The following is a 19,698-nucleotide window of genomic DNA, read 5'->3' on the forward strand; positions in this document are numbered from 1 at the left end:
TTTATACCTAAATATTTCCTTTCTTTTCTTTTCAGAAATTATAAGTGGTATTATATTTTTAATTTTAGTGTCCACGTGTTCATTGCTAGTATATAGAAACACAATTGATTTTCTGTATGTTTATCTCGTATCTTGTGAATTTGCTAAAGTCATTTATTGGTTCTAGAAGATTTGGGAGATTTCTCGAGATTTCCTACATAGACAGTCGTGTCAACAGCAGGAGAGTTTACATCTTCCTTCATCTGTATGCCTTTTGTTTCCTTTTCTTTCGTTATTGCTCTGGCTAGAACTTCAGCAGTATGTTGCATAAGAGTGGTGTGAGAAGACAGTCCTACCTTGTTCCTTATCTTAGAGAAAAAGTGTTCAGTCCCTCACCATTAAGTGTAATGTTATCTGTAGGTTTTTATAGGTGATCTTCATCAAGTTGAGGAAGTTTCCCTCTATTCCTATTTTTATGAGACTTTTCATTAATGAATATTTAATTTTGTCAAATGCTTTTTCTACATCAATTGATAAGATCATGATTTTTTTTCTTTAGCTTCTTAATATGGTGGATTACATCAATTGATTTTCAAATATTGCACCAGACTTGCATCCTTGGAATAGATTCTATTAGGTCATAGTGTACGATTCTTTTTATATATCACTGAATTTTTTTCCTAATATTTTGCTAAGGGGTTTTGTGTTTCTATAAGGGATATTGGTCTGTATTTTCTGGCTTTTGGACTGTGTTTTTTCTCGATATAGGATTCTGGGTTGAGAATTCTTTTCTTTCAGCACTTAAAAAATATTGTGCCACTTCCTTCTGCTGTCCATGGTTTCTGATGAGAAATCTGCTGTAATTTGATTTTTTCTTCTGTTATGATTCCTGTCTCACTGCTTTCTTTGATTTTTTTCTTTGTCTTTGGTTTTCAAAGTTTGACTGTGATATGTCTTGGCATGGATTTCTCTTGTTTGGAGTTCATTCAGCTTCTTGAATCTGTAGCTTTATGTCTTTTGCCAATTTGTGAAGTTTTCAGCTTTTATTTTTTTTGAGTACTTCAGCCCTGCCCTTTTTCTCCTCTTCTCCCAGGACTCTGTTGGCATGAATGGCCAGTCTTTTGTTGTAGTCCCACAGGTCCTTGAGGCTCTGTTAATGTTTTTTTCAATCTATTTTGTCTTTGTTGTTCAGATTGTATAATTTCTGTTATTCTATCTTTCACTAATTCTTCCCTATCTCTCCTCCATTCTACTGTTGAGTTCATCCATTGAGTTTTTTTTATATTTTGATTATTGTATTTTTCCAGTTCTAAAATTTCCATTTTGTTTTTCTTTGTATATTTCTTTGCTGAGTCTTTCTGTTTCTGTACTTCACCTTTCTATTTTTTTCATTTGTTTCAAGGATGTTTGTAATTGCTTGTTGAAGTATTTTTTGATGGCTGTTTAAAAATCATTGTTAGGTTATTCTCACAGTCTTATTTCAGTGTTGGCATCTGTCTTTCTCCATTCAGTATGAGGTCTTCCTGGTTCTTGGTATGATGCATTATTTTTAAGTGAAACCTGGACATTTGGGTATTATGTTATGAGACACTGGACCTTCTATTTTAGCTGGACTTTTCTGACCCTACTCTGGTAAGGGAATGGGAGATGCTACCTCATTACTGCCAGATGGAGGTAGAAGTCCAGGTTCTGCACTCAGGCCCTGTTGATACCTGAGGGTGAAGGGCTCCTTGTTACTGTGAAGTAAAGATGGATATTCTGGCGCACCATTAGGCATCCTCTGATACCTCCCTGTCTAGGAGGGGTAAGAGTGCCTCATTACTGCTCCTCACGTGGCCTCTACTGAAACCTCAGTGAGGACAGGGGGAGTGACCTTGTTATTGCTGGGTGGTGCTAAAACTCCTGACTGTCCCTTGCCCTCCTCTGACACCGCCCCAATGGGGAAAGGGTGGGGTACCTTGTTACTGACAGGTGGGTTTGGCAGTCCAGGCTCCCCATGTGGCCTCCACTGACACTGTTGTGGCGATATGGCCTCATTACTGCCTCACAGTGATGAAGGTCCAAGTCCCCTGCTTCGCCTTCCCTGACAGCACCTCGGCTGAGGAGTTGGGGTGCCTGCTGTAGCCTGGTGAGGGTGGAAGTCTAGGCTCTCCATTTGGCCTTTGCTGGCAGGGGTGGAAGTGGGGCCACAAATTTTTTTTCTGTGGTATTTGACTGGAGTACAGCAGTTATTATCTAAAGTTTTCTATTTTTGTAGGCTGCCCCTTTGCTGGTCCTATGGCTAAAGAGGCCTTTTTTTTTCTTTTTTGGTTCTGCACTCACTTGTATTTCTGAGTTCTTCAGCTCACTCATCCTCATGTTGTTCTTTGGGTACCAAGGTCCCTAACCGGGCTGCCTTCTTCTGTCTCCCTTTCAGAGTCTTCAGTGTTTATTTTATATGTAATGTCCAAGATTTTTAGTTGTACTTAGTAGGAGCAGTAGGGAAAAGTATGTCTACTTCATCTTCTCGGAAGCAGAAGTCTACCCTGACTTTTCATACCATAAATTAGTTTTGCCTGCTTTTGAATTTTATGTAAGTGGAATCATATAGTATATACATTTCTGCTTCATGTTTCACTCAGTCCTTATTGTGTTTGTGAGATTCATCTTTGTCATTGCATGTAGTTTTAATTTGTTCATTTTACTGCTGTATAGTATTTTATTGTATGCATATAACAGTTTGTGTATTCTGCTATAGACAGGTTGGTCCCAGTTTTGGGCTATTAGAATTCTTCTGTGAACCTTTTTGTAGATGTCTTTTGGCAAATATATTACTATTTAATACATATCTAGTAGTTTTAATAGGGTATACACTCAGGTTTAATAGCTGTTCCCAAATAGTTATCAAAGTAATGTATGAATTTACACTCCCACCAGCAGTCTATGAGAGTTCCAGTTGCTCCACATCCTCACTAACACTTGGTATTATGTTTTATTTATTTTTAGCCATTTTGGGGATTCCCAAATGCAGAATGCATTTTTGCATTCTGGTTTTAATTTGCTTTCACTGCCCGCTTTAATCAAGTTGAGCATCTTTTTGTATATTTATTCACTATTTGCTTAAGCTCTTTTGTGAAGTGCCTGTTCAAGTCTTTTGCTCATTTTTCCTATTGGGCTACCTGACACTTTCCTATGGATTTTTAAGAAGAATTCTTTATATATCTGGATACGTTCTTTTGTCGGATATATATAACATTCACCCTTACCAGAATACCTTCTCCTACTCTTTGGCTTGCCATTTTAATCTTTAATGTTGTCTTTTTGTGAACAGAAGTTCTTCATTTTAATATAGTCCAATTTATTTTTTCTTCCTTAATGCTTAGCACTTTTTTTTTTTTTTTGAGGAAGATTAGCTCTGAGCTAACATATGCCACCAAATCCTCCTCTTTTTGTTGAGGAAGATTGGCCATGAGCTAGCATCCATGCCCATCTTCCTCTACTTTATATGTGGGACTCCTGTCACAGCATGGCTTGATAAACAGTGTGCAGGTCCGCGCCCAGGACCTGACCCGGGGGACCCTGGGCCGCTGAACTGGAGGGTGCAAACTTAACTGCTACACCACCAGGCTGGCCTCTGCTTAGCACTTTTTATGTCCTATTTAATAAATCTTTTTCTATCCTAAGATCTTCAAGGTATTTTTGTATGTTTTCTTCTAAAAGTTGTTTTGTCTTTTACTTTTAGATACACAGTCCATCTGGAATTGATTTTTGTGTTTGATGTAAGGTAGTGGTATCTATTTATTATTGTTCTTTTTCTTCTTTTTTCTAAGAAGTTGCCTCAAATTTTTCTTTTACATCATCTCTTAATTTTTCATTTATTGCTCTTGTTTTCCATAAAAAATTTCCATAGCTCTTTTTGATTCAAGCATTCCTTTTGTTCCCCCCTCCTCCTTCTTTAAAAATATATATTATTCTATTTTTGTTTCACAGTTGCATTTTTTTCCTGTTTCTGAAGTTATTAGTTGATATATTTAAGAAGTGTTTGCCTCCTCCCAAAGCTTCTGTTTTTTCCATAGTGATTTTTTTTTTCTGTTTGGAGGCTATCTTTGGTGTAAGAGACTTTCCTCAATGTCTTCCAATTCTTGGTGACTGCTCACGTTGGGCTGCAGAGGTTGCTGACGCTGCACTCCTGTGGAGAGTGATTCCACTGGGTTGTTTAGTTTAGGAGGTTTCACTATCAGGATCTGGAGGTCATTCCTCTTGGACTAATCAGATTCTCCAGAGAAGAACCTTCTAGTTTCCTGCCTGGAGGGTGAAAGCCTTCCCAGCCTCTGGGAACCTAGTGAGGGAAGTGGGATGGAGGCTGGGGGCAGGGCCAGGGCTCAGAATCCAGGATGCGTATGTTCACTTACTGCCCCTGTTTTCAGTATGGTACCCCTCCTCTCAGTTCTGCCTAGTGCTCCATGACTGCGGAACCTCTGTTTATCCTCTCCAGAGGAGAGAACCTCTAGTTGTTTGGCTAGCTATGTGGAGTGGAGAAGGGGATTGCTTGGGCATTTTGAGTTGAGGTTCAGACTTTTAATCAACTGTATGTTGACACACTCCGGCTCAGTTACACAAACACACACACACACGCACACACACACACACACACGCACACACACACACACTCTCTTACTTGCAGATAAACCTAATATGGCCGACCCATGAGCCTTTGAGGGGTTCTGAGTAATAAATTGTGTTAGCTCTTGGCTTTCCCCACTGTCAACCCAGGTTTCAGTTTTCTCAGATCTCCTAAGTTAATTACCAATTATCTAACTACATTCTGGCTTCCAGAATTTTATTTTGTTGCTATTAGGTGCTCTTTAATTTTCCTAGCTTGGATTGTGACTTTAAAAAAGTAAGTGTGTGTGGTCATCTTAGTGGGTTTAGGGATGGAGTAAAACCAGATGCACTCAGTCTGCCATCTTCACCTAGAAGTGTAATATAGATTTATACATTTTAAAAACGACAAGTAATTCTTTCAGATTTGAGCTCAGAAATGGAGATTAATTTAGAAAATAAGTCCAAAGGAGAATTATTGTCCTTTTCAGGAAATGAAATGGAATTGGAGCTGCTGACCTGGTTGGTGATGGCACTAATGATGAAAGAAAAATAAGTATAGAACATTGAGGAAAATCTTTCAGCTGGGCAGCAAAAGATTGGATTTTGCTTTTCCTCCAAGTTTTGTGGAGAAAAAAGGTTTTTCTTTTCACCATTAAGAAAAACTCGATTTGGGAACTAGATAGAGGTGGTGGTTGCACAACGTTGGGAATGTTCTAAATTCCAGAGTTGTTTACTTTAAATGGTTAATTTTGTGTTATATGGATTTTTACCTCAAGTAAAAAATTCTTTTTAAATCTAAAAAATCCACGTGAACATTTGAAAGCTTATAGCTATGTAGACACCTGGCTTTTGGGGGGTAAAAGATGAATTGACTGATTACAGAGGCCTCATTAAGTTGTGTTTTTATTGTCTGCCTAGGAGTTATGTAGAGATTTAAAAATGTTTATAAGTGTGATTCTGGACGATTTTCAGAAAGTTATTCATTTTGGGAAAAGAGAGAGCAAGATCTGTTCCATGGGGTGGCAAGTGAAGCTATGTCTCTCTGGTATAGAAGGTGAAAGGAATTAATAAGTGTTTAGTGAATACACTTCCTACATCAGAATCCATTCATTGCAACTTGACAAATCTTGATGCAAGTAAGACCTTTTGATTCTTTGATCATTTGTAGAATAAAAGAAAGGGAAATTCTGGTAGAATGTGGCACAGTTCCTGTAAATTTATACCATTGATATATTCCTTATCTGTTATCTGAAATACCCTGTCTCATAAAAAGGTTTAATAGTATTTTATTATGTATAATGCAAGATTTGGCAGTTAAGTGTGGTGTATTAGAACATGCGTCCTGAAGCCATAATATCAGGGTTCAAATCCTCACTCTGCCACTTATGAGTTATTTAAGCTCACCACATCTCATTTTTCTCATCTGTGAAATTGAGAAGATAGTAGGGATATTGTGATTAATATGAATTAATACATATAAAAATCTATGAATGTTGCCTGACGCTCAGCAAATGCTATCAGTAAGTGCTCAGCAAATGCTATCTGCTATTTTTTTCTGACATTTTCTTAAACTGCAATCCGTAAAAGCATATCTGGAGAAATGTATGCAATATAAGCATAAAGACTACTTCCTTACCAGGGTATCTTTGTCATGGCTGAGTGACCAACTCCAGTTGCAAGTGTGCAATTGGCTCCTGCTCTCTCACTATACTGTGGTCGTGGTTAAGAGCTTATTTCTGTTTTTGTCTAGAGACTGAATGGTTTCAGCTACCAATATTTTCTAAAAATTGTAGACTTCATAGTGCAGTGGATTTGTTTGAAAAGGAAAACCTAGAAACTATAAATACTATTTATTTTCAATTCTTTATATTTGGTTTAGACATAATCCCTATCATTTATACATTTTCTCTAGGAATCAATGAAAAGATTGAAGAACCTGAGCTATAAACCTGTTGTTAGAAAATATAATTAGTCAGTCATTGGCCACAAAGAGTATTTGATTTTTTGAAAGGAATTTTTGTTTATCCGTATTGTGTGGCTGCAAGTGATAAATGGTGAAACTTCTCTCTCACGATTATTATTTTTGCTATGGTTTGGAACTCCTCCGTTTCCTGCGAGATGAAGCTCTATGTTTAAATGTTACCATTTTCATACTAAGGTGTCTTTTAAATTTTACTTTACAGATCACCAGTCAAAATCTGGAAGGTCATAAACTTTTTGATGGTGGTGGTAAGCCATGGCGACAGATGATAAAGTTGCCATCTTAACAGATGATGAAGAGGAACAGAAGAGAAAATATGTGCTTGCTGATCCCTTTAATGGTATTTCCAGGGATCCAGAAGCCCCGTCAAATGAAACACCCTCCTCCACAGAAACGGCTGCTGTTCCTGAGGAGGAAATAGACTGGATGGAGAAGCATTGTGTTAAAATAAACAACGATCTTCTGATTTCCAAGGTCTTTTATTTTTTCTTTTACTCTGCATATGGCTCTCTTTACCCACTTTTGCCTGTGTACTATAAACAGCTGGGCATGTCACCAAGCCAGAGTGGACTGTTAGTAGGTATTCGATACTTCATTGAATTCTGCAGTGCCCCCTTTTGGGGTGTCATTGCAGATCGCTTTAAAAAAGGCAAAATTGTTCTCCTCTTTTCTCTTTTGTGTTGGGTTTTATTCAACCTGGGCATCGGATTTGTCAAACCTGCTACCTTGAGATGTGTACCAAAGATTCCCCCCACTGCTCGCCCCACCAACGCAAGTCATCTGTTAACTGTCCTGCCAACGAATGCTTCCCTTCTCTCTTCCATTACCACGTCACCAAGAATGCGTGAGAAAAGGAACCTGCCTTCTTCCAGTTGGCCAATGATGTTAGAGGCAGAGCCCAATATCACGGAAACTGTCATCTTTTCAACAGCTGCAAACAAGACTAGTGCACCCACTCTGCAGCCTCCAACAGATGAAATTACTGACCACGTTATGGGCTTGACCTCCAACCCAAGCACGGCAACCCCTGCCCACCCAGGAAGTGTAACCAGGGAGATAACCACTACTGTTGTCACTACCACCAAATCTTTACCTTCTGACCAAGTCACTCTTGTTTATGATCAACAAGAAGTCGAAGCTATATTCTTGGTGATCTTGATGGTTGTCATAATAGGAGAATTTTTCAGTGCCTCTTCTGTCACAATTGTGGACACGGTAACACTCCAGTATCTGGGAAAACACAGAGACCGCTATGGATTGCAGCGCATGTGGGGCTCCCTGGGCTGGGGCCTGGCAATGCTGTCCGTGGGCATCGGGATTGACTACACCCACATGGAAGTGCTCATCGATGGAAAGGGGTGTAAACCCCCCGAGTACCGAAACTACCAGATCGTCTTCATTGTCTTTGGAGTCCTCATGACCATGGCCCTGATTGTTGCTACTCAGTTCCGGTTCCGCTACAACCACTTCAAAAACAATGAAAATAAAGGGAAAGAGGTGGAGATCCCTCAGGTGGAGAGGAACAACTCCACAGAGTCCTCTGAGGAGACCCCAACCACCATGAGTCACTCGCAGGCCTTCAACTTTTGGGACTTAATCAGACTGCTCTGCAGTGTGCAGTATGGCTCGGTGTTGTTCGTGGCTTGGTTTATGGGTTTTGGATACGGCTTCGTGTTCACCTTTCTCTACTGGCACTTGGAAGACCTGAATGGAACTACAACGCTCTTTGGGGTCTGTTCAGTCCTGAGTCATGTGTCTGAGCTGACAGCTTATTTTTTTAGTCACAAGCTTATTGAATTGATCGGCCATATCAGGTAAGAATGTGCTTACTATTGCTGCCCCTCAGCAGTTGAACCTTATCTTTTCCTAGTTTATAGCTCCTTTGAGGACATTATGGGTGTTATAATTTATGTTGGGGTGGGATTGGGGTGGGCATGGGCTTTCTGTTGCTCTTTCTCTTTAAAATAGAAACAAAAGGAAGGAAGTAGTGAACCTAGTTGGATTATCTAAAAGAAACCAACAAAATATGCTGCTTCCTCTTTGTGTACTAAGAAGAGACTCTTACAGTAAATATTTTCAGGTATAGGAGCACCAGTTTAGGGAGCTGTATTATTCTCTGGACCTTGAAGGGTCTACCTGTCCCAGGCATTTATGAAGGAAGGCTTAAGTGGATAAAGAGGATTAAGTTTTTTCAGCCTTCAGTTATTCTCAGCCACTAACTGTCACAGAAAGAGCTTGAATACATGGTATATGAAGATATCCGTTATGTTTAATGAAGCTTAGATGTGACCCACCATAATCCCTAATTCATGATAGTACGTGGAAGAGATCCTTATATAACTTTTTTCCTGATTATTACATGAGTCTCTGCATTTTTATCTGCCATGAAGACATGGGACATTTAAAAATTTTCCTTCTACTTGAAATTTCCCGTGTAATCTTTTTAGTCGAAAAAAATCTGTAAATGCCTAGTGTTTCATGTTGTGTGATGTTTTTGACCATTAATATTTGTCTGAACATCATTGAACAGTATCTTGCTCTTTATAAGTCTTTCTGTTTTGTCATTGGCTCTGGAATGTAGACCAGCCAGACTTAAGCATTCTTACGTCATAGGAAAGTATGGCATGCCTGTCATTAAAATTGTGTGCGTATGTGTTTTATTGAGGTCATTGTCATTAAAATATGAAGTTGCCGTAACTAAAAGAAAGCAACTGTGTGTGTTTGTGTGTTTGTGGTAATCTTTAAATCTGCTGTTTCTATGAGAAACTAAAAAACAGAATGAGACACTGACAAGATTTGAGAAACATTGATCTTTCTTTAATTTCCCTTTTACTAACTGAAGAAAATATTCTCTAATTTAAAGTTTCATCCTAGCGTTATTCTTTTTCCCAAACAATTGTGAATATTTTTTCTTGCTTGTTTTGGTTTTGCTTTGGGAGGCTTGTCCTGTTCTTTCTCTTTTTCAAATCTTTGACCCCTTTGTTGTCACTAAACAAAGTCGGGCACTGTGCGGATGGTTCCCAGACCCACACAGTCCCCAGGGCACGTTCATGGGGACAAGTCTGAAGAGAGTCCTGTAATAGTAAGGACATGGAATGTCCTTTAACCTTGTCCAGGTCATGTTTACATTCTCTGAGCTGTGTAGAGCAACCGTGATGAATTAGACGCTTCTCTTCAGTTTGGCTGTGTGAGTGGGATCTCACCTCAGCTGTTAGAATCACAGCCATTTATTCCCAGAAGGGAACAAGTTAGGTCTTACCAGTGACTGGAGTTCCTAGAATTCGTTATTTAATCCCTCAGTAGCATTAATTGAATGTTGACTCAGTACAGGGTATGCGTATAGGTTCTATTTTCAAAGAAATTGGTAGGTTCTTCTCACATGCTAAGAAAGGAAGTTTCCTTTCTGTCTCTGCCTTTTGTCTGAGGTATATATTTTCATGGTAAAATCCCCGCAGGTTTACTACTAGTTTTGGTAATTACATGAGCTTATACTTGTTTTTCTTCCCTGAGTATTATTAGTTACTCGTTACTTAAAAACCTAAAGCTCAGTTAACCTTAATTTTCTGGTTTTATGTACAAAACTCACCTTCCTTTTCTTATTTAATGATATAATGAAGAAGGCAGCTCTGTGGTCACATTGTTGCTCCCAAGAGCCTATTGGATTTCATCAATTTGTGGTCATTCACCTCTTTTAGATTTTAATTCTGTTCATTAAAATATATTATTTTAACTACTTTTAAAAGGTTCTGATAGCTGTAGTGAGATTATTGCCCACATATTGAGGTAGCAGGGCTGTGTTTCTTTTGATGAAAATTTTGGGAGCCCAGGCAGGTGGTGGTGGTTGAGGTTTGGGGGTTTGCAGGTGTGGCGATGACAGTGTAGACTTTTCATTGGAAGAATATCATCTGTTAAACAGTCGATGAAGAGAATGATCTTCCTATGACTTCATTGTCTTCGTGTTTTCCTTGTCAGATCGCAAGGAGGGATCTGTCTCTGGCTCTTGTGTATGCGTGTATGTTTTTTCAATATTTTGTGACTGTCTTATCGGGAGTTTATTTTTAGGAGTCAACACTACCATAAAAATTAGAAATATCTTAATGTAATCAAACGTGGATTTTTCCCACAAATTCTTTATATAGATTCACAATGAAGAAAAATTCATACCAGAAAACAGGTTTTTAAAATAGCATGTCCAATTTTGAATCACTTAGCATTTTAACAGTTCTACAGTTTGGGCCCAGTTTTTCAGGGAATAACCTGATCTATCTGTTCTATCACTCTAAACACACAACACACACACACCTATACCCACACAAGCACAGAGTAAATGATTTCTAATTTTGACCTTAGATTTTTATCCTTCTCAGGAAAGTGGCTTTCTCAGGCCAATAGAATAATGCTTAATATCTCTACTAAAAAAGTAAATTTCTTTTTATTTGAAATCTCAAGACTTTGGAATTTACAGCAGATATATTTCTAGGCTAATTTATGTAAAGATGTTAACTAGACTTCTATTTTTTTGGTAAGGAAGATTCACCCTGAGCTAACATCCATGCCAGTCTTCCTCTATTTTGTATGTGGGATGGCTCCGTGGGATGGCTCCATAGCATGGCTGATGAGTCGAGTAGGTCCACGCCTGGGATCCGAACCTGTGAACCCAGCCGCCCAAGCACAACTCGTGGAACATTAACCACTCAGCCACGAGACTGGCCCCCTAGACTTCTTTGACTAGAAGTATGAATTTATCTTAAGGGCACATTCACCTTGCTGAATGTTTCAACAGCCATTAGGAGGATTGTGACAAAAACACATTGCAATTAATTATCTGTAAATTTGTAAATCTTTGCTATCCAATATTAGGCCATCACGTATGTTATTTGATTTAAATTTATTTATGTTTTAAGGGACACACAAAAATCTACTCAGTCAATTCTGACTTGCCTGAAATTCTCACACTCAAGGTCAGTTTTGCCATGCAAATGTTAGCTGGAAGGGGTAATATATTAACCATTATTAGCCATTAATTACTACTTAATAGCAGCTAAGTATCCAAATGAACAAGCCAGTCAGTTTGGGAAAGGGCACAGCAGGAAGACCTAGAAGAGAGAGCAAGACGCTGGGCTCCCAGCTGAGCACACATGGGAGGTAGTGCGTGAGAAATATCACTGGAGGAGTAGCAATCAGCATTATAAGAGGGAGGCAACTGCTGCTGGGGTAATCAAGGAAGGCTTCACGGGGGCAGCCAAATTTGAGCTGGTCACTGAAGGATTTAGAGAAGATCGCATTTATGTTTTTTTCTTTTCTTCTTCTTCTTCTCATCCTCTCCCTTATTCCACCCACCTCTGCGCCGTAGTTGCTGATCCCAGATCTACTGGCTCTCAGACCCTCTCCTCACCCTGTGTGGCAGGGCGTCGATTTCTGCGGGCTGCTTCCCTCAGGACCTGGTCTCTCCTGCGGTGGTTCTCAACCATTAGACTCACCAGGAGAGCTTTTAAAACTCACCTAATGCTCAGGCTGCACCCAGACCGATTACATCATGCTCTCCAGGGGTGTGCCCAGACATTTGTACTTTGTAAAGTTGCCCAGTTGATTCCTATGTGCAGCCAAGGTTGATAACCACCGAGCTGATGAGCGGCACAGGTGGAGGATTAGAGGGAGGGAGGAAGGGAAAAATTTCCAGGGCCTTTCTTTCTCTCTTTTTAGCTCGTGCAGCATCTTATGTGAGCTTTGGAGATTGTTCTCTCTAACCCTTTCGGGTGGTTCTTTCCCTGGATTTCCTCATAAGGCATGTGCTGATCAGTACTCAGCTGAAGACTCCAGGGGACCCCTCTGCAGCTTTCTCTCTTTGTGGCTCTCTCTGCTCCAGTCCTCCGCCCTGCTCCCCAGACTCAGCCCTGTCTCCTCAACTCTGGAGACCTCTGTGCCCTGTAAGCCAGCATCCCTGATAGCTGCTGTATCTCACTGTGGCTCCACCCGCTGGGGGTGACCCAGAGCTCTGGTGACATGGCCTTCTCCCTTCATCCTTCTAACCTGGACCTTGTAGAGGCTGCCTGCAGTTCTCTCAGCATGCTCCGGCTTCTCAGCTCTTCCATCACCCATCTTCCATCACAAGTCTTGATTAAAATACAGAAAGATGGTAGACCTTAAACAACTTTTTCCCTTCTCATTTCTTTTCTTTTTTTTTTTTTTTTAAGATTCACCCTGAGCTAGCATCTATTGCCAGTCTTCCTCTTTTTTTTTTCCTTCTCCCCAAAGCGCCAGTGCCTGGTTGTCTAGTCTAGTTGTAAGTCGTTCTAGTTCTTCTATGTGGGCCGCCAGCGCGTGGCAACTGACAGACGGGTGCTGTGCTTCCGCGACCAGGAAGCGAAACTGGGCGGCTGAAGCTGTCAGCGCTGAGCTTTAACTGCCAGGCTATCAGGCTGGCTCCTTTCTCATTTCTTAAGTAAGGATTATTTCTCCTTTAAAAATGACTTTTACCACAACAAAAAAATGTTTTTAAAGACAATTTTCATAGTAAATTTGAAATTATGTTATATATGCTCTAAAGGAGCAAGTATCACTCTGTGTTATTTAAAAATCAAAATGCTGCCTATTCAATTTAATAAAACCGATATTTAGGCCTAGAGAATCCCAAATTAATAGGGTGCAGGGATGAGCACTAAAAGGATGTGGGTTGGAAAAGAGGGGAGACTGCAGGCCAGGTGGATGCTGGGATGAGCAGCCCGAGTTTTCTCCTGGAAGCTCTAGGGAACCATTGCAAGGTTCAAAGCAGGAGAGGGGCGCAGATTTTTTTTTGCAATGTGGTGGGTAGCTTTGAAGCATGGAGCCCACTGAGAAGGTTCTTAAAATAGTCCAAGGGAGAGGTGACACAGCCCTGAATTAACAGCAGTAGCAACAGTATTTGGGGGAAGGAATGGATTTGGGAGGTAAAGTTGACAGAATGGTTTGGATGTTGGAAGTAGGGTGGAGACCCCACGTTTCCAGCTTTGGTATGGTGGTTCCACTAAATCCAGTAGGAAATTCAGGAAGGAGATACAGACCTGGGAGTTCTGAATTCAGTGTGGGGTTCATTTAGTTTGAACATCTAGATGGGGATGTCCAGCAGACGGTTAACGATTACAAACCTGAAGCTTAAGCTGTATCCCCAAGTTTAGGATTGGGGATATAGGTTTGGGACAGATAAAACCGTGAACACGGATAAGATCAACAAGGAAATCTTGTGGTTGAAGGAGAGGAATGGGCTGAGAAAATCAATTATGGTTGTCTCCAAGATTTTACTCCAAGTTTCTGCTCTCATTAAAGTGTTGGTCTGTGTTTTATTGCTTAAAGAGAGTATCCTCATGTCTAAGAATGTTTTGTGTTGTGGGGAGTTGTGTGTATGGTATTTACTGTAACCTGATCCACACCTCTCTTCGGGAGGAAATGACTTTCTGAGCACCCCTTAAATGCCATCACCTGAGCCAGGCAGCCTCCGTGAGCATTTATAAGTGGAGCTAGATGTAAGCAAGGGAGAGGGCATATGAGGAACAGAGAGGGAAAGAGAGAAAGGTGGAGAAAGGAAATAGCTGCTCTCTCTGGGGGAAGGGTTCTCCCTGTCCTTATTCGTGAAGGGTTACACGTGCGGGCTCGGAGTCAGACTGCCTGGTTCAGAGCCTGGCTCTGCCATTTGGGACTGTGGGGCCTTGGACAAGTTCTGTGATTTTTTTGTTTCTCAGTTTTGCCATCTGTAAATAGAATACTATTAGTACCTACCTCTTAGTTTCTTTTGGGTGTTTTTCTTAAAGATTGGCACCTGAGCTAACAGCTGTTGCCAATCTTCTTCTTTTTTTTCCCTTCTTCTCCCCAAAGCCCCCTAGTACATGGTTGTATATTCTAGTTTTGAGTGCTTCTGATTGTGTCCTGTGGGACGCCGCCTCAGCATGGCCTGATGAGCGGTGCCATGTCTGCGCCCGAGATCCGAACCTGCGAAATCCTGGGCTGCTGGCACGGAGCACGAGAACTTAACCACTCAGCCATGGGGCCGGCCCCACCTCTTAGTTTTTCTAATGAAGACTAAATGAGATAAAATACAGCAATTGCTTAGAACAGTGACTGGCATATTTAGAAGTTCAGTTGATTTTACTAAATTATTACTTTATCAATCTTATGATATATTATGTTGCTCATAACTACAAGACCCATTGAATCTGATAAAAATACAGTGACTTAGTACGTTATCAGAAGTGTACAGATCAATAAAGCTGCAAAGTTAAGATATTTGTGTTTTTCAAAATAACTAGTATTCCTCCTCAAAAACATCTTGGTCAAATTGAGGTTTTCTCCCCTAATTTATGGTGGCTATACATTGTTAATACAATCATCCCTGGTATCTGCAGGGGACCGGACCCGGGACTCCTGCAGGTACCAAAATCCGCGGATGCTCGAGTCCCTTATATAAAATGGCATAGTATTTGCATATAACCTATGCACATGCTCCTGTATACTTTGTCATCTCTGGATTACTTATAATACCTAATACAATGTGAATGCTATGTAAGTAGTTATACTGTATTGTTTAGGGAATAACGACAAGAAAAAGAAGTCTGTACATGTTCAGTACAGATGTAACCATCATAGGCCTTTCCGTCCACCGTTGGTTGAATCTCCAGATGTGGAACCTCTAGATACACAGGGCTGATTGTGTCCTCGTTAGTGCCACGTTTTAGGGCTTGGTGACTATAAGCTACCATGTCTGTAATAGCTGTCATACAGAATGATTGTAATTGTAGCTATTATTGTTATACGTGGGTAGATTTCTATTTTTCTATTCCTTTCCCATTTTGCCTTCAAAGATGTTGATAGTAATTTTTAAAGGAAAAGCCTCTTAGAGCTATTTCAAGTATAGATTCTTATTATTAAACTGTAAACTGTAGAGTCTAAAAAGTAGAATTTATGACCAAGAGTTGAAAGGAAGTAATTTGGTTTTCATAGTCCCTTGAAAAGAACATCTTTGCAAAGAAATATATTACCATATTGTGTCATAGCTACCAGGCTGACTTGTTAGTAACAGCATTACTGATAATTGCGTTATTCATAGTTGGGAACAAAAGGCCGTTGTTGCAAGGTAGTGTACGTGAATTCCAGGGATTTCAGTTGTTGGTGTCATATTTTGTTTGTTTTCTCTTCCACCTTCGGTGGCTGGGTTGACCAGGGCACTCACTGACTTAAAGAGAGCAGTACTAACTCCCTATGAACTGTAGCTTTTGTGGTTGCAGGCAACCCCCTCACCAATTCATCGGCTCAGGTGGTGGTCGTGGACGTGTGCACCAGACTAGAGTAAAAACAGCTCTTACAAATTTATTACCTAGACAGCCAGTGTGGAGACCAAATCAGCAGTCCATGGTAATGCTCACGTTGGACATTTCCTATGGCCTGAAAGTTGCGTTTTAAGGTATATACCCTTCTGGAAAAACTCTTACACATATTCAGAAAGACATGTACAAGAATCTTGCTTACTGCAGCTTTCTCACAGTGAAAAAGAGGAACAGTTTAAATATTCATCAAGTAGGGTATGGCTACGTTTAGTATGGTATAGTCATAAAATGGAATATTATGCACAAGTTAAAAAGGAATGGACTAGGTCAATATGTTAGCATGGAAAGCTCTCAAAAATCTGATGTTGAATGGGAAAAAAGCAAAAAACATTTAAAAAGTTATACATGTTTTTATGGATACACCTATATGTGTAGAAAGATATTTAAATTTGAAGAGGAAGAATTCATTCCAAACTCATATTAGCCCTATCTTTCTGGACAAGATATAAAGAGAAGGGGACTGAGATGGGGAGCAAAGAGGACAAGGAGAACCTCTGCTTTACCTGTAATCTTTTATTTCTTTAAGGAAATATGGCAAAATATTCAGAATTTCCATTTTTGGTGATAGATGTACATATTCTGTACAGTTTTTCTTTTTGTATTTTCTCTTGGGAGATAGCTTGAAGCTTAAGTCCACTTATAGTGGAGCAATATAATTATCCTCCTGTAGAACCGTATATATATGTGTGTGTGTGTAGCTGTGTATATTTTAAAGAGACATTGTATCCAAATATATCAGGTAAACATTGAGGTTTTGTGCCCCTGATATATGTATCCATATATTTTTCCCTAAGTGGCATAAATATAAATGATTAAAAGTCTACTTTATATAATTGTTGTGGCCTCAGGTCTTATTTCCCTGTCTTTAAAAAATGAAATCAGGTGCAAATTCATAGTATCTCATTATGACTTAATATCAAACTGTACCAAACAACCCTGATTTGGGTAGTAAATATAATACTTCTTTATATATAAAAAGAAATCGAGGGCTGGCCCTGTGGCCGAGTGGTGAAGTGTGTGTGTTCCACTTTGGTGGCCTGGGCTTCGTGGGTTTGGATCCTGGGCGTGGACCTATACATGGCTCATCAGGCCATGCAGTGGCAGCATTCCATGTAGAAGAACTAGAATGACCTACAACCAGGATATACAACTATGTACTGGGACTTTGAGGAGGGAAAACAAAGAGGAAGATTGGCAACAGATGTTAGCTCAGGGCCAATCTTAAAAAAAAAGAAATCAAGGTACCAAAAAGCCAAGTGACGTCCCAAAGATCATAAAGTTTATTACTGGCAGTGAGTTCAAGCAAGTATGAGTGTTTATATCAGCTGTTTAATTATCTTGAGTCATATGGTGTCAATTTACTGCCTTTTCTGGTACAAGTCGAAAATGTAAGTAATCTGGCTAATTATATTTCTGTTTATCCATGGAAATATTTAGTAGACTGCAATTATATAATTTTGTGGGATACTTTGAAGAGTGGATAAGAAAAGAAATTTTCTTAGAAGCTTGTCTTTAAAACCTTTCCAGCTGGAAGGAGGAATACCATTCCATTCTTATTTCTGAAGTATTAAGCATCTTTTCTTTGCCTTTTCTCTACTGAAAACAGTGTCTTTGAATAGTAATCTGTAAGCAGACAAACATTAACTTGCTAATTTTTTCTTTCCTTTAAAAAGCTAACGTGTAGATTGAAGCTCAGACATTATCAGAAAGAATCAATGTTAGGTTGCGTTTGTCTGAGTACCATATCTTTGAACCATGCTACTGTGTGTTATGGTTGACTCTTGACAATGGTGAGGAATCCTCAGTGATGGAGTGTTGGCCATGGTCCTTGGTTATAACTGTGGGATGCTGGCCAGGCATTTCATTCCCTTTAGGAGAATGAGAAAGAGAAGGGCGCAGATTGGTCTAGCCTTGACCCAGTCATCTTCCCAAGTCCTGGTAGAAGTGGAAGGTAGCCTGGTGGCTATCCTGTTTCCTTTTATTCTTCTTTCGGCCAGTTTACCTATAGAGAGTACTTGTGTGTGTGTGTCTGTGTGTGTGTGTGTGTGTGCACGCTTGTGCTGTTGACCTGGGTTCAGATCCCACATTTAAATGTGTCTGACCTTGGGTAAGTCAGCAGTTTATCTTTGTTAAGCCTCACGTTCATCATTTGTAAAATGCGGAGAATATCTGTACCTAACTTCCTAGCATTGTTATTTTATTAAGATTAAATGAGATAATATAGAGCACATAATAATTGCTCAACTACAAACAGTAGGTGGTATTATTACTATGATTAATTCACTGCTTCAACAAGTATTTATTAGGCACACACTAGGCAGCAGGCACTTTTCTAGGCCCTGGGGGTATATGGAGTGCATAATAAGATAGAGAAAGGTCAGTCCTCATGGGACTAACATTCTATTGGGGTAGACAATAGGCAGTAAACAGGTGATTTTATTTCTGATAATGACAAGTGCTATATGGCAAAAATAATGCAGGATGACGGGTCCCAGAGTGACTGAGGAGAGGTGACCATTTTAGCTTAGGTAGGCTGGGAGGCTTTCTCTGAAGAAGTGACATTGGAGCAGAGTTCTGACAAGAAGCCACCCAGTGATGACTTGAGGGACAGAGGAAACCACAAGTGTAAGTGGCCGGGCTAGAGGGTGAGGAATAACAGGAAGCCAGCGAGGCGGGCAGGGATCCCACGGGGCCTGGAGGACCACGCTAATAGAGAGGATGTTACTCTAAGAGAAGTGGGAAGCCATCGGTGAGTTTGAGCAAAGGGTGACACCAACAGACTTCTGCTTTTATGTTTTTTAAAACAATTACATGGGTGGAGAATTTATCGTCATTTACCTTGCCCCACTTTAGAAAGGTGCCATTTTAGTTCATTCTCTGAGTTTCAGAGAAATTATGAGTTCTTTTTTCTTGAGCCATAAAGCTGGCGATTCGTGCACTTCCTTTGTTGATGTGGTGCCTGCCACCAATCTGGATGAAGGTTTTGGGTTTTTTTTAGCAACTTCAAAATTTCAGAATAGCCATAGAGTCTAGAGGATAAACAAAAAATGAAAATTAAAAAAATCTCCAACCTTAACAAAAAATGTAATTACAGGATAATATTGTAAAAATAATAATAGTTGTTATAATACCATTTGAGCGCTTATTACATAAAAGTGGTTACAAAGGCACTGTGCTAAATGCTTTACCTCCAAGCCCTTCCTTAATCCTTTTAACACCTTAGAGTTAGGCATTGGCGTGTCCATTTTAGAGAGGGGAAGTTCAGAGTGGTTAAATAAGTTGCACGGGGTGAGACAGCTTGTAAATAGCAGAGGCAGGATTCAAATCCAAGCTACTCAGACTCCAGAACCCGTGTTCTCAGCCCCCTTATAGGTTCGTAGGCACAGAGTCAGACTGGGGAGTATTTTGTCTATGCAGCCCAGTCTCATGTCTTAGTCTTCCTCCTTTCTGCTCTGAGTGACCAGTGTCTGGTACAATTTTTTCAGCTGTCACAAGACCCCCCTGTGTCTTCCTGGTAAGATCTCCATTCCTCTAAAATGCCTCCCTCTCCCAAATTATTCCTGTTACTCTCAGTCCTCCAGACCAGCAATACTCAAGCAGTGTTAGGATGAGAGTAATGTGATTAAACTAACGCACACTGAATATAAGTGGCAAAAATGAATGTTGCTAATGGTGACCGTGTATCACATAGAAGGAGTTAATTCACAATTAAATATTGTGTTCATTCAATGTTTCTTAAAGAAGCCTTTAGTCAATGACCAGGTTCTGTTTTAGGGATACAGTGTTGAACAAGACGGACAA

At 40.0% G+C, this 19,698-nt stretch overlaps 1 protein-coding gene across 6 annotated transcripts in view; it reads left to right on the forward strand.

The window, feature by feature from the left end:
• MFSD6 (major facilitator superfamily domain containing 6) overlaps positions 1–19,698 on the forward strand; it is a 71,558-nt gene that overhangs the window by 15,126 nt on the left and 36,734 nt on the right. For all 6 annotated transcript variants that reach the window (XM_014837559.3, XM_014837561.3, XM_070508253.1 and 3 more), the window contains exon 2: positions 6,747–8,358. In XM_014837559.3, coding sequence (XP_014693045.3) covers positions 6,800–8,358 — 1,559 coding nt within the window. In that variant the 5' untranslated portion in view covers positions 6,747–6,799. The remainder of the gene's footprint in view (positions 1–6,746; positions 8,359–19,698) is intronic.

Source organism: Equus asinus, chromosome 4, assembly GCF_041296235.1.
Source record: "Equus asinus isolate D_3611 breed Donkey chromosome 4, EquAss-T2T_v2, whole genome shotgun sequence".
Lineage (NCBI taxonomy): Eukaryota > Metazoa > Chordata > Mammalia > Perissodactyla > Equidae > Equus > Equus asinus.